This window comes from Purpureocillium takamizusanense, chromosome 11, assembly GCF_022605165.1.
Source record: "Purpureocillium takamizusanense chromosome 11, complete sequence".
Classification (NCBI taxonomy): Eukaryota; Fungi; Ascomycota; class Sordariomycetes; order Hypocreales; family Ophiocordycipitaceae; genus Purpureocillium; species Purpureocillium takamizusanense.
This window is the reverse complement of record NC_063078.1, coordinates 955,489-970,670: the sequence shown is the minus strand read 5'-3', so window position 1 is coordinate 970,670 and position 15,182 is coordinate 955,489. Positions and strand designations below refer to the sequence as shown.

The 15,182-nt window shown below is 59.0% G+C and overlaps 1 protein-coding gene across 1 annotated transcript; it reads right to left on the bottom strand.

Moving 5' to 3' along the window:
- Positions 1-62: 62 nt before the first annotated feature.
- On the bottom strand, positions 63-3,188 carry HRD1 (RING-type E3 ubiquitin transferase). The gene is made up of 4 exons (XM_047991913.1): positions 3,005-3,188; positions 2,825-2,929; positions 2,072-2,771; positions 63-2,018 (listed from the first exon to the last, which is right to left on the bottom strand). The coding sequence occupies exons 1-4, from the start codon at positions 3,035-3,037 to the stop codon at positions 277-279; spliced, it is 2,580 nt and encodes an 859-aa protein (XP_047847926.1). The 5' UTR covers positions 3,038-3,188; the 3' UTR covers positions 63-276.
- Between the last annotated feature and the right edge of the window lie 11,994 nt (positions 3,189-15,182).

Genomic DNA, 15,182 nt, shown 5'->3' with positions numbered 1-15,182 from the left:
GAAAGCAGATGGCGACTACGTAGTCTCAAGCGGTGCGTCTGTCCTACGGGGCACGACGTAGAGCAGACCATGGAACCGCACGGGAGAAGGCGCACGTCACGGCAATATTCACCCAGCGTACAAATCATCTTTTGAGCGCTAGAGGGACGCGGACGTCTCCTCGCGCCATACTGGTAGTAATGCTACAGTGACGCGTACAAGCTTGCCGCCATCATATGCGCGTGAATGAGAGACATGGCTGTCAGAATGCTATGATTTTTGTGCTCTTCGCCCTCTTCAGTCCTGTTCATCCTGGGCTTCCTCAACCGTCACGGCCCTTGCCTTGCCCCTATCAGACGAACCAGCAGTACGATCCTCCGGGGGTATCCTTCCCGCATCGCAACGAGTCTCGGAAGAAACACTCGCCGGCTGCTGCCCCTCTTGTCCATTGTATGTTGCCACGTGATCGGTGGTGGTAGCAGGCCGAGGGTGTGTGTTCTCATCTGAATCGAGGGATCTTGCGCTGTTGAAAAGCTGTGCTGAGCCGCCCCAATTCGGCATCAGGGGGCTGGGCGCCACAACGGGCGTCTGGGAGCCGGCACCGGAGCTCTGCACCGTAGCTCGAGCCCCTGGAGCGGTCGTCGTGGAAACAGAAGAGCCCTCGGGTAGAGGACGAGAAGGTGATGATGAGCTGGGAGTCACCGCGGCCGATGACACATCCTGATCCGAATTCGAATTCACAGCTTCTGCATGGCTTCCGGCGTCGTTACCTTCGGACAGAATCGACGAGCCGACTGTAGCCTCGTTCGACGAGACGTCCGGGGCTTGGGTCGCACTCACGCCTTCCACGTTCGTTCCAGCGTCATTGGTCTGCGTAGTGGCATAGGCGTTGCTCGTCGTCCCGTCCATTCGTTGCAGAGGCACCAAGGACCAGCCAGCAGGTAGAGCCAGCCCTTCCGGAAGATCAGGGCTGCCAGCAGGGACAGCAGCTGAATTCGTAGATGGCGCCGAAAATCGAGCCAAGAGCGGACTACTAGTTCGTGCCGGCATGCCTGGGAAGGGAGGAAACCCCGGGAATTGCCCGGGGACAGTTGGAGGAGGCATGTGAATCTGTGGTGCGCCGGCGTAGGGGAAATTGGGCGGCAAGGTTGGCGCCCATGCCTGAGGCTGGACCTGATCCTGGGGATGCTGCCGGCGCTGCTGTAACCGCTGCAACTCCGCCATGAGGAGGTGAGCAACCTGAAGCTCCTGTTGAGCGACCTGCAGGCGTTGCATTTCCCTTTGTACCATCTGCTCCGACTGCTGGATGAGGCTGCCAATACTCTGGAGGTTATCTCCCAGCGTAGCTTGGGGTTGCTGCGTCGGGGTCGGTGTTGGTTGCGCTGGTGCTTGGTTACCAGCAATCTGCGGCATGCCGAACTGCTGAGCAAGCTCGCGGACTTGCTGGCCGTTGGCTCCAAAGCCGAGCCGGATTGGACCCAGATTGAAGACTCTCGGGCCTGGCCCTCCCGGCGGCGGGTTCGGCACATCATTAGGACGACCCTGGCCATCCTGCGCCGGGACTCCGCCGGCTGGCTGTTGCTGAGCACCGGCCCCTACGCGGCCTGCCAACTGTATCCGTAGTCCAGCTCCGCGCTGTTGAGGCCCACGTGGGCGTTCGGCCGTAACAGGGCTCCTACACGTCGGGCACACTTGTTGTCGCTCGAGCCAGCTCTTGAGACAGCCCAGGTGCAGGATATGACCGCAAGGCAACTTCTTCGGGCGTATTCGATCAATGGCCCCAGGATTATTGGCAGGATCCCACGGCCGCATCTCCTCCCTGCAGATTATGCATGTGTTCTCCTGGGCAAGGTCCTCGGCAGTTGCGTCGTGATAACGGTTCATCTCCTGGATGGCTCGCCTGTAGCGCAAGAGTGCGTTGAGTCGCTTGACGAAGTCTCGTGATGTCATGAACAAGTCTCGCATGATGTGTATAGGCAGACCGTAGAAGGTAAGGAGCATGGCGAAGAAAGCGACGTAGATGCCGAGCTTGATCATGTCTGCCTTCCATTAGCGGCTAGGCGGCGAACAGGGGCGCAACGAGAGCACATACCAGTCAAAAGGTCGAGCCACAAGACCCATTCTCCTTTGGCGGCCCATCCTGGGACTTCGATGTCCATCTCGTCGATATCGTCTTCGCTCGGCAGCGGCTCCTGATTTGCTACCGGGTCTTGTCCCGCGGCAGCAGCCTGTTCCCGCTCCCGCATGAGGGCCTCGCGTCGCTCCCGCACTTCTTGTCTTCGCTCAAGCAGCCTCTTTCGGGTTTGTGCCTTAACAATGTTTTGTTCCGCCAAAGAGAGGATGTATCGAGCTCCGGTGCGCCAGGAACAAGTGGCCAGCACAGCAAACTCAAAGAGGAACATAACCATCATATTGGGACGTGCCTGCTGGATAACGCTGTTGATGGTGTATCGGAGAATCCAGACGTCGTACAGGAAGCTCATGGTGAGGGAGATGCTGAGCCGGAGATGGAAGAGCCGTGGGTTCGGGGGCGGCTGCTGCTCGAGAAATTCCACTCGCCCATCGCCAATCCAGCCCCAGACCTTGCCTGTCACGAGTGCCGTGAACATGACCAGGAACCAAGCTCCTATCTCTTCCCTGAATATAGTCATGGCCAGGCACGTCTCTGTGATTGCGAACCAGGCCCGCTCCGTCAACTGCTCAACCTCGACCGCCCGAAGGGTGCCGTAGCATAGTCGCGTCAGGCCGTAGATGAAACTACTATAGAGCAGCAGCGTAAAGTTGACCAAAGCCTGGTGTCCTCCATGTCAGCTCGGGAAACGTGTCATGGGAGTGCTGTACGGACCAGCAGGCAGAAGTTGCTCTGGGCCAGGTAGACCATGGCCGAGTAGAAGTTGGCTCTCTGCTGGAAGGCGGACACAATCACGCCACCAGCCAGGGCCGTCGAGACCTAGACGAGTTCGTCAGCATTCAACGATACGAAGAGCCACAACCTGGCTGCAGCTCCGTTGGGCGAGCGACGTACCCCGGCATACCAGCCGAGCCGCATCTTGGGCATTGGAAGCAACCGATGGGATTCGCGAGAAGGGGTGACGATCGGGCTCTGCCCCTAGATGGCCATTTTTCTCTCGCGGCGCAGCTTCACCGAGCGGCCGTATGTGGGCGGGTTGCTTTGAAGGTGGTTGCAGCTCTGTATCCTAGGTGGCTCGGGGCGATCTTGATGCCACGTTATGATACGCCACGATGACCAACTGACGATGACGCAGGGGTCGACAGCTGCGGGCACGTGATGCGGCGCAGTTTCAACTTCCGGGCCTGGGTCCGACATTTAGCCGCCGCTCTGGGCCGATGAAGTCGCCCGAGATATCAGAGCAAATATACGAGACACGAAGTACCATGAAATGCATTGTAATATTCAATGCCGCTGATTTCCTTCGATTTAGTCGGCCAATTCCGGCTCCTGGGGTGCCTGGGCTGTGACACATTACACTACCAGTCTGAGAGGCATTGAGAGGCACAGTCGCAACTGCAGAAGTACTACCTGAGATGCGCAGAGAGGGCTACTAGGGGCGCGAGAAGAGATCACGCCTCCCATTCCACCCCGGTCATCTCAAGCACGCCGACAGGGACAGTGGGAAACCGGCTTACAAGTTGTTGCTTCAAAGAACGCTAGGTCATCCAAAAAGTTACAAAAACAAGGTCCAAAAGAAGGCGTGTGCGCCTGACCCCTCCGCCCTACCCTAGACATCCGGCAGCAGCGTGGGCATCGCGATGCACCTCAGATTCGGCCTTGTTTCGCGGCGCAAAACTGCAACTCTTCACGTAGTAACCCGAGCCATGCAGCAGCGAGTCAAGTGCTGTCTGACAAATGGCAGACCGTATTTCTCCGTCGCGCATACCGACGGGCATACTGTGGTTGCATTGCTTCGCAACAGTCGGCTGGACGATGCGCACAGCATGGCAAGGCAGGCAACCCCAGATGGGGGTGTGGTGGAGGTTGCGGCAGGCATCGGCGGCGCGGCCTGCATAGCGATAGTGCTTCCTATGGCCCGCCCGATGCAGTTACAATCCGCCTTGCCGCCTGTCGCAGGCCTGAGGGCAACGCGGTCACGGATGAAGCGAAGCGCTGATTCTAGACGCACGCTGATGAACGGTGGTGACATATACAGGTACTTGCGACTGGCGACGGTTATGACACGGCTGTCGAGTACATACACAGCCACCAGAAAGCCGTCGCGGCGCGGAGCAGCGCTCCGGACGCATGACATGGACTACTTACTCGATCGGAGGAGCTTCTTCGTATGGGGGGCACTGACCGAGCAGCGTCGGAGGTATTCCCCCCGCGACCGCGCACCGGCGGCCGCATATCGTTGCGTATAAGGACGAACCATGGGTAGGCCTGGATGCGCAGCACATCTGCCGGAAAAGTTGAGCCTAAAACGTGATTGAATTGACTGATGGAATCAAATGGTCTGTCAATCGCGCGCCCAGACCATGGCGTCGCAAATACATACACGCGCGGCACACACGGGCGACCAACGGTTCGGATCGATACGGTCTGCGCAATCTGCGTGTATGTATGGTGGAGCCAGCCGCCAAGCAATCTCAACACACTTTGCTTCATCGAGGCAATCGTGGTTGAGGAGTGGAATGGAATAAATGAAGGGCCGCCGGCTTGGGGAGCCGCGATGCCGCCATACTGGGATGCCACGATGCCGGGAATGCCGTGCCGGACAGGACAGGCGGGCAAAAAGGGAAGGGGGGGGGGGGGGTTTCTTCGTCTCGCGGAAGAGATTCCGCAGTTAAGCGAGCCCGCCCGGGGGTGGTGCTTGGCGTGCCGCGTTCCAGGGTCCGTGCTCCTGGTTGCCGCCATGATGCGCTGCAGGGATCATGACTTGTACGGGTTTGGGTGCACGAAAGGCATCGTATGCACATACGTAGTCAGGGACGGGGACGGCATTGGAGGCCTGGCCTGGGCTGGCCTGGTCCAGGATGGCGGACGCGCAGTGCAATGTCCGTCGGAACGATCCAGATGAGTGGTAGGTGTTATTATTATCATCGACATCTCGAAAACACCTACCTTCCGGTCGGTGCATAGCATGTGCTACATACAGGTAAAATTCTCATCCTATTCAACGCAGGCCTGGAAGGGTGGTCAGTCTATCTGATACGGCGACCGTGGTGGACGCGGCACGGCGCTCCTCTCGCAGTCTCCCCCACCGCCAAGGCCTAGAGGCCACCGACCCAACGGCTCATCATCGCTCTGCCGACCACCGCCTCGTCCCGGTCGAGATGCCCAGGAGAGAGCGCTTGGCGACCTTGTCCCTGTGCCCCAGGATATTGTCACCGGTCCGCGACCACATCGCTGGATCTTGGGCGCGAAGTCTTTTGCTTCTCCTGGGCAAGGTGATGGGTGCCTGCCCCCCCCCCCCTCTCAACCCACGTCTGTGAGCTTCGCTGGGCCGGCGAAGGGGCCCCTTCGGCATACGTAGCTGCGAGATCTCGCGCGAGGTACAACAATCATACCTACATCATCAGGATCCTGGACCGGACACGACGTGACAGACTGACCGTCGCCACGAATCCACGAATCCACGGGGCCTGGCCGTCTCCGCGTCTAGCCCTGACCCCTGGCCTTGTGCGGGCGCTGCTGCACACGCCCGCATGCCCTTCCAACGGGCTGGGACGAGTCGAGCTGGTCGCTGCTTTTTTTCTGCGAGCACGAGATGCATGCGTGCGCTTCCCTCCCCTCCCCTCCCTCCCCTTGCCCCTCCTTACTGAACGTTTAGATGAGACCTCACCACAGTCGAGCCCTGCCGGTCCTGCAGGCAAGCAAGCAGGTCTGGCCCCCCCTCCTGCCTCTCCCGGCGTCACCGACAGCCCGGACGGAAGACGCTGTAGAAGCCCGTGATGCCCGAGCCGTGCGCGCTGGATTCTGCGTCGCACCAAATTCGACGCGTGTATTGGACATATAATGTATCTGTGTTGTCACTGAGCGACGGCCGCGGCTTGCGACGCAATCGTCACCGAATTCACCGTTCCGTGCGCCGCCTCTGGGAAACCCTGCTGCCGACCGCAGTACCTTGTTCGGGATATGCGTGTGGTGGTGGATGCGTGTCTCTCTCTGGCTTCCATGTCGCCTGTCAGACCCGGCCTCCTCACATGTCTTGGTGCCATGTATGGATGGATGGATGGGTGGAGGATGGATGGACTCAGGAGCCTCCAGCGGTCCCGCGTCAGGTGGCACCACGGCTGCCCGAGTAGTACAGACGTGGTTGTGGGTGGTGCAGGTTCGAAGTCTACGTTGAGCCGTTGCAGCAAGGCTCCGCAAAGAAAGCAGTGCCCACCGCCTCGCCTCCATCAAAGAAGAGAGAGTGAGTGTGCACGTCAAACACTGGCAAAGACTGCCGCTTCCAATGGCGGGCCGGCACCCAAAGGTAAATCGTGCTGGGCCCGCGAGGCAGACTGCCCCGCCAGGGTTGCCTCTCCCACCCCGTGAGGGGTGCCCCCTCCCTGGCCCTGGCATGGTAGGTCCCCGAGCCGGGCTCCATCGGGCTTCACTTTTTTGCCTGTTCTGATCACCACCCCTGGCCGTCCAATAAATACATTATACTAGACTACGTTATTAACCTTAGTATACCCATGGTTCAACGTTGAGCCTGCGGCCCCCAACGGACCGCCCGCTACCCCACCACTCCACTACTACTACTACTATACGACATCCCAAGATCCCAACCATGAATCTGACATGTACTATGCACAGAGTACAGTATAGTAGCCTGGCTCTGTACCGGGAAAGGCGACCAGGTGGTCTGCCTGGTCGGAGCAAACGCTGAGCAGCGTATGATGCGCTTTGGGCCGTGGAGTTTGGCTGTCGTCGCCCGTCGTCCGTCGCCCGGAACCCATGCTCGCTGTTTGCCCTACCCTACCTACCTGGTTGGAGCCATGCCATCCGGCATTCTGACCTTCATCGACCCTTGTCCTGCTGAAGGCTCTCTGTCGTGCCGATCTGCAGTATACAAATGGGCATAGTACATGGTTGGGATGCTTACCTCGGAGAGGTCCGTCGTCAGCGTGTTCCCCACAATGGCCAACGAAATAAGGTGCAATAATGACTTTCCCAAGGTCCTCGATGCGACTGCCGAGCAGCATCGTCGTCGGCTCCCACCAGGAGCACGTCGCTTGAGGCTTTTCGCATCGGAGCCCAAACTCCATTGACAAAGGCATGACAGACCCAAGCGCGCGCTACTGCTGGTAGCTATGAAATCACCTGTGCCTCAGCATGACCTCACTCCGGGGCTGCAAAATCAGCCGAGCACGGTCTCGATCGCGCATGTCCCCTTGCGCACTCGGAAGGGGCAGGGTTGGCATCGTTACCACCACTGTCCCGTTCCCGGCATCAGGAAAGCCCACTCGGTCCAAACATCTTTCCGAAACTCTTGACTCTGCACCAACATGCGAGCAGAATGGTCCAATTCTGTCCATATCGCACACCCTCTGGCTCGGGGTGGCTTCATCTCGGATGGCCCAATAATCTCGGAACCATCGACGCCCCCCGATGCCAAGCGCACCCCAGCAACAACGTCACCCGGGGAGCGGCGGCTAGACTCAAACCGAACCAGACTTGTCTCTGCCCCAGAGCGGGAAGGAGACTGGATCAGTGCTGTTGCAACCCCAGTGCAGGTGATGGCACGTTCCCCATGGGCGTGGTATCGCGTCGTCTCAGCAGACAGGCACCAGAGCGCTGGTGTCATGCTCGAGACCCGGAACACGTGGCTAGCCTACCACCCGGCCAGCCTTCACTAGTACGTAGTACATATCTTGTCAGACTGGGTACTACTCGAACAAGATCATGTCTATAGGTGTGGAATTGTCGAATGGTCCAGAGGGCATCGAAGTCGACGAGCCATGTGCGTGTTGCCCAGGGATGCACAAAGGTGTGAGGAGGCTGCTGCGCCAGTCTGCTTCGTACCCCCCATGTGACACAGGTATGTATTGTAGTATAAAGGAAAAAACATGGCGGCACGACACCGATGATGTTTATTTTCAGTGCCTAGATACCAACGGCTGGAGCCCAGAGCGCGGTGCACTGTGAACTCTTTGAGCCGGAAATCAAAATGGGACATTGCAGGCCCGTGGGGCCTCAGAGGGAGAGATCGTGGCTTCGCAACTTTTTCCACGATGCCCTCGTTGTTGGTCCTGGTTGGCAGTGACTTTGATCCAGCCTTGGGGGCTCACGGAGAAATCCGCAAGCCTCAGCAGAGCCTGGACCGCCATCGACGCACGTCTGGCGACGGAAGCATGCCAGGAGGAAGGGGTGCAGGAGAGACGCGTGTCAATGGACAGAGCAAGAGAAAATATTAGCGCCTCGTTCCGCCATACAGGCCCCAAGCCCTACGGGGCTGGGGAAGGGGCTTTGCTTTCTTCCGGTGGCGTTTTAGGGGTCTTGCGTCCCGACTTCAACCAGAGTTGGAGGCTAAGGACTGACGAGAGGGCCTCGTACAAGCGGGAAGGAGGGGTGTCTGCGAGCGGTGGGCGAGGGAGGGTGAGGGGAGGCGGTGGCAGGGCTGTCGATGGCAGCCGGGTGAGGCGAGAAGCCACAAACCGTGAAGCCATGCACGCCCAGCTACCTGCCTGCCATCCTCCTGGCCTGGTAGCTGCCTCCTCCATCAGGCTGATGGGGCGCACTTAATGTGCCGCTGATCATGCGGACGCTATCGATCGTGGGTGGCGGGCCCTGGATGCGCCACAGCTCCGGGAGAGCGGCAGGAGGCATGTGCTCGTCGTGCCGTGTGTTGGCTGCGTTGCGAGCACAAGTCGGCGACTGGAATAATAGCCTTTGAGCTTGCAGCTGTCATGACCAAGTCGTTCGTACCTCTGCCGGCACACACACGCCAGATCGTGCCGGGTCATTATTGTAGTGCTTGTTCGTGAGGCGCGGAGCACCCGGTTGCTGTGATGGCACGGTCTTCCCCGTCGAGGCCTTGTGCGTATAGTAGTCAGTGTCTCGCACAGAGGTCAAGGTGCTCGTCCCGCTCGTTGGTCGGTGGTTCGAGACCGCCTGGTAGGAAACGTTAGTTACCGCTACTGACCACCCCCGCCACACCCCGCCCGGGGCACAGCATCGAAAGGCAATCTGGAGGAAGCTTGTGGCGGGAGACATGTCAGAGTGTCCCGGGGTGGGGAGAGGAGGAGCCGACATGCAAGAAGACTGTAGGAGGGTAAGTCATAGCTTCCATCGTATCTCAGGATGCCTTGCGCTACGTGCAGCAGCCGCCGGAGCGAATTCCTTGGGGTCCGTCTGCCTCCTTCCTTCCTTTCGTGCCCTGCCTTACTTGTCTTACCTGTACCGTAAGGCGCGGGGCACGAGGCTTACCTGTCAGTAGCAGTACATTGCTCCCGTGCCTCTGCGGGTGGTTGAGCCCTGTAGGTGTACCTTGGTTGATCGCATTGCAACACAAACGGCAGTCGCAACCGTCGCACACCTGTCTAACTAAGCCGGGGGTGGGGGCAGGAACCGCAGGCAGGCCTACTAGGTTTGTACCTAGCGGAGGACGACAGCACCTGGGCAGTCAGGTCCAGCGCAAAGCTTAGTACCTCTATCAGGTAGTGTACATTATGACTGTATCCCGGTAATTCGGTCAGCTTGTACAGGTACCTTCTGCTTGACCTGACCCCACCTCTTTGCTACCTGTACCATCGCGACGGTGCTCACCATCACCACCACCACGAGGAGAGATGCCGTCGCCTGCATCCAATGCCTGCAGATGCATGTAAGTACGTGCTAGAGGTATGCTCCTACACGCTGCGAAGTAATAAGTTGGATGGGTGGATATCGATTCTCACGAAGCACCCATTTGCATTGTACTGTGCCGTTCCCCTCGGCGCAGTTTCCAGCCCGCAACTACCTAGGTATCTACAGAGCGCAAGCGTGCATTGCCAGGATGACCATTTCGTTCAGCGGCACCAAGCGCTGAGGCGTGTTGCATCCGGTTGCCGCGATGCCTTGAACGTTGGGCAGCTGCCCTCTGCTCGTCACGGTCGTCAACTCTGTTGAGCGACCCGCAACAAGCCCCCCTCACCAACGGTTCCAGGAGCAATCAAGCTTTCCAGGACGCGAGACACGCATGTGCAAGGAAGCCTCTGGTGACGCTCGACTAGGCTCGTGGCCAGCGATCGTGCAGCAGAGGCCTGGGATGTGATGAGTGGGTACCTAGGTTAGTACTATTAGTAGGAGCATCGACGATGGAGAGACAGCCTGTTGCAGGGGCCACGCTTTGGGTTGTCTAGCAAGGTACTTATGCCAAGCGCTACCCAGGCATCCTGGCCATGTACTAGGTATCAGGTAGGGTCCGCCCTGACCTGGCACCGGCCCGCCTCCCCCCAGCGACCCGAGCTGCCGGGCCGGTGACATACTGCTGCCGAAGGTGGTCCGTCACAGACATCGTCAAGCTGACGACGATAGGCTGGTACAATCACAGACCTCGGCGGTCTGGGTCAAAGGGGCACGGACAAAGGCAGCTGATGACCGAGGTCAGTCACAGAGCCAGACCCGGGAGAGGGCGCGGTGTCTGCCACAGCTCGTACCGCGACAACACGAAGCTGCAGCATAGAAAAAGCTGAACGAAGCGTGGAGCAAAGTCATGGCCCCTTTCGGCGGGCGGGTGTCTCGGTTGCATGAGGTCGGCGAGGTATCGGTATGGATGCCAATAACAAGTTTCTCTTGACGGGCTCTGACTCTGCGAGGGGGGCCTAGTTTGCAGTCTTGAACTCAAGTGCCCGCCGGAGTCGACGACAGATTGCAGAGTAATAGCGTCTGGACCTCGCGCTAAAGGACGCCGAACTTACTCACCTAGTCTGCAGGATGTGGCCTGTTTTTTCTCTCTCTTCAGAATCAGCATATTGCTGCTGCATGTGGCCGACCGACGCGCCACCAACTTTATCGACGTCAAAGCCAACCGTGCTGCCGTAAATCGGGTGAGAGCGCGCTTTGACTGTTGTTGCACCCATGCCGTTGACAGGTCCCCGCCTCGCCCCAACCAACCAACGGAAGCTTGACAGCCACCACCTGCACAGTACAGTACGTACACGAGCCGGAGACAGGCGAAACCCAGACTTTGAGCCCAGCTGCGGGTAAAATGAAGGCAAAAGGCGTGTGGTGTTGGTCCTGCGCCCAAGGCTTGTCTGCTGGCGGCGAGTCGTGAGTGATGTCGCTCGGCTGGCGCAGAGTCTAGTATTAGCGACACGCCGGCCGGAGCCACGTTGATGCCGCCACCGCGCCAGGAGGGTCGCCCACGGCCGCCCCCTGCCACACTTGGCGGCAGGTGGGGGCGCCCTATCCGGCTGCTTGGGTCCCGTCTGGCCCTGCCCGTCGAGGAACTGCCGCGCGGCGGCTGTGCCAAAGCCTCACGCGCGCGCATCCGAGCAACTACCAGATGCGACACCGACGACCCGACATCCACAAGACCCAGACACCATCTGACAAGGAATTTGGTTCGGCACCAGCACCATGCGACATGGGGTGGTGTCGCTCCGACTCTACGGTACGCACTTTGTCTCCTTTCCTCTCCGCTCCTCGATCTCGCACACGTGTCCCCGGCTCCGCCTGCGCCTGACCTGCATCGACCATCTGTTATGGTTGACGCCGTGATGTTTCTTTGGCTGCTCGATTTGGTGCGCCTGGCCTCCCACCCCCCCACCAACCCTGCAATACTCCGGTAACGCCAGGCGAGATTTACGATGCCACCATCAGGCGTGCACGCAACAGCCCGCCTCGATAGTGGCGGCGGCGGTGCCGTCGCCGCTTGGCTTGAGAGGATGTGGTTGCCGCATTGCCTCTAATTGGCGCCGGGGGTGACTTGGTCCCATGGGCTCCAAGCCCAACCCGTTCCGCATTTTGCCCATTTTTGCCTCGCTGCCACGACGCCTTCCGGTGTGGTTGAGCCTGCCGTCGCGCCATTTGCTGCCTGCGGGCGTATCACGCATAGGGGCGTCAGAGATCTACCATGGAGGCGCCCGCCGCGCCCGTGCCTTGTGCGATGCCAGGTAGGCGTGCGCGGAAGGAAAAATAAAATAAAATAAAGAAATTACTGCAGGCACGGCGCATCGTCAATGGGACCCCTTACTCCATGAATGCATGCCAAGGGGCTCGCAAGATGAGATTTCAGTACCAACAGAAACGAATCCAATTGCCATGCGCCCCCCAAAGCACGATAGCCAGCCCGAAATTTTACGGGAGATGTCGTCGTTGAGCGACGTTGAGCACGCGCGGCGGCACAGCTTGAGCTCTCATTGACGATCCTCGGCAATGGCAGGAAGATGGAGGGGGCGGAGACGGTTGCGACGGGGGTGCCAGCACCAGCCATCATGTCACGGGAAGTGGGCAACTCCCGACCAAATGCTCTCGTCTGGCTCCAGGCCTGGTTCCATGGTTTTTTTTTCTTTCCTTTCGTAGAGCTTTGTGACACTCGTAGCTACATAGTTGAATTGCAGGCTGGCATAGATGAGATTATGACGAGGAATCAAGGCGTGACGTGACTCTGCTTCATCCCGTTCACAAGCCCGTCTGACAGGAGCGGCGTACGATACCCAGCACTATAGCATGCCCTTGGTATAGAGAACAGGAGCCTGGCATGGTAGCAGGTTCCACAGCCGTTGCTTGGCCCGCGGGACAGCAACAGCGGGCCGGGGCCCCGGGCTTGGCTGCCACGGGACCTGGTAGATTGGCAGGCAATCCCTACCTAATGTGCTACTATTCTTCGTGTCGGGCGCGCGGCACATGGCACGCCATTTTGGTCGGACAGGCCACTGGCGTGCAAGGGGGGGGGGGCATATTCCTCCACCCGCTGCACGGCGCCGAGCAGGAGGTTCCAGTTCTCGGCTCTCGACCCAACAACTTGGGCCCGGACCACTTCTTGTCTCATTTCAGCGCAAGACACTGCGCGGCAAGGCATACATACCTACGTACAGTATGTACATACGTGCAATGCACACCTCTGGCCGCCGTTTTCCCAACGGCACGCTTTGCAGAATTTCGCACTTCGTTGTCCGTTGGTGGCGTTGCGTTGGATCGAGCGCCCGTGCCCGCTCTGCAGTTTTGCCCAGATTGCTCACTTCTCATTTTGTACGAACGATGGTGTATATGTACAGCCAACTTATGATTACCCCTCCTAACCCCCGCCCCCCCTTCCCCTTCTCTCACCCCCGCTCGAGCGCTGGACCACACGGACGCAGCGCTCCAAAGACTCAATGCGGTGAGCAACTTTGGCACCACGAGACGGCCCCGCCGTGGAGGTTTGAAGGCATATCTACCGTGTTGAGGGAGGGGATTCCCGCCCGCCGAATGTGTCAAGCTTCATCGGGAAACCCGAAAAAAACAAACAGCTGTTGAAGCACCCGGATATCACCGTGGTGGCCCTTCGTCCCCGCGCGCCATGGCGTCGCCTAGTTCCAGAGATTGGAGTCGAGGTGTTGATGACGTTGAAGCCCGTTGTCCATCGATCCCCCGAAAGCGAACACCAAGACTCCTAAAAGACATGTGGTAAGGATGTGAGGTAGGTATGTGGCTGACAAGCCTACTATGTTGGGGGCCGTAGAGGAGTCAAGGGCAGCATCGATCCTTCGCCCACGGCATGCATGCGTTCAGTGGTACTTCCTGGGCGTCGGTAACCAATCACCTGCGGAAATCCCCGTCGCCGTGTGACTGGCGAAGCCTCCTGTGCACTGCCGACGAGGTCCCATCTACTCCGCATCCCGGCGGCGGCTATCGTCTAGACGCGTGCGCGCTGGCAGGGGTTGAAGAGGCTCTCATCAGATTCAGGTTGGACTGTGAGGATTGGTGCATTGGGCGGAGAGACCTTCTGGCGTCATCTCCATTAACCCAGCACCTATCGCAACCATGGCAATAAGCCCTGCCTGCCTAGGGTACGTTTTTAATTACAGGGAGAGCACAGCAAAGCACGGCACAGCACGGCGAGAGAGGCATACATACTACTCGGTAGTAGTTAGTAGTGCTGTGTGGAATTCAAAGAAAGGCTCTCATGGCTTCAACAGCAAATGGGCATCCAACATGTCGGAGGGATCGGTTGGTTGGTTGCCGCTGGTCCACAGAGTCGGGCCTCGGGACGACCCAGCTCCGGGCGTTTGGGCCAAGCGTTTCGCGCCGACGACCAACACCTTTGGGGGCCATCGCACTGATTGCCTATCCGGGCACCGCGGATGAGAGTCTGGCAGTCCAATTTGGACCACTGCATCACCTTGGATAGTACCACGACTGCTACCAGCAGGGGCGGCCTGCCTGCCACCAACCAACACACTCCCGGCTTCAGTGCCAAGCATGCTCACGTCTCCTGCGGGAGCGCCTGCATGGAAGCAATAGAGCATGACGGGGTGGCAAGGTGAACCGGAAGGAGATGAACGCAGCCACAGCCAAGATATCGGGACCGGGGGTATCAGGGCCGCTCACCAGATTTGGAAAGCTGGCTGAGCAAGCAAACAAGCAATGACGATTGCTCGCCTGGAAAAGACGAACTTGGGATGCACAAACATGTCGGAGTCAATAGGCGCGGGCGCTGTTTGTCTACCGCGGCAGGGTGCAATGGATTTTGGCAGTCAAGCTTACAAGAAAGGCGGGGACACGAGCAGCCTGGCAGTGACAGCATGCTACCTATTATGCCAGACAAGGCTCGCCTGGGGCGTTCGATGGACGGGCCCTTGCAAGATTGGAGCGCGGGAAGCACAAGACATGCCTAGGGGGGGGCGCTTGAGGCACTCGACAAGTCCACTGGTGGAGATTGGAAGGAGGGGGGACGGGTGGACAAGGGGGTGGTGGGGTGGCATTAGCGACGAGACGCCACCGGGCTGGCGCCGCCCACAGGCGTTGAGCGATGTGCCTTGCTGGTATGGATGGCTCAATTGCTCAATCAGAAGCACCAAGAGGCTTTCAGTGGAGGAAGGAACCTAGGCTAAGAGGTAAGTTAGGCAGTAGGTATTTTAGGTAGGCGGTCTCCGCATCTACTTCGTACCATCACGATGGTCGTACGACGGACGAGAAACCGACCGCTCTTGGATCATGGCTGCTGCGGCGATCAAGTAGGTAGGCCGGGCATGCCGGGAGGACTATTCTATTTGCAGGACAGAGCTCTGTGCTTTGCTCCTTTCCTCGGGAACTGCCAGATCCCGTATCTGGGATGGAGGGAGCGTAA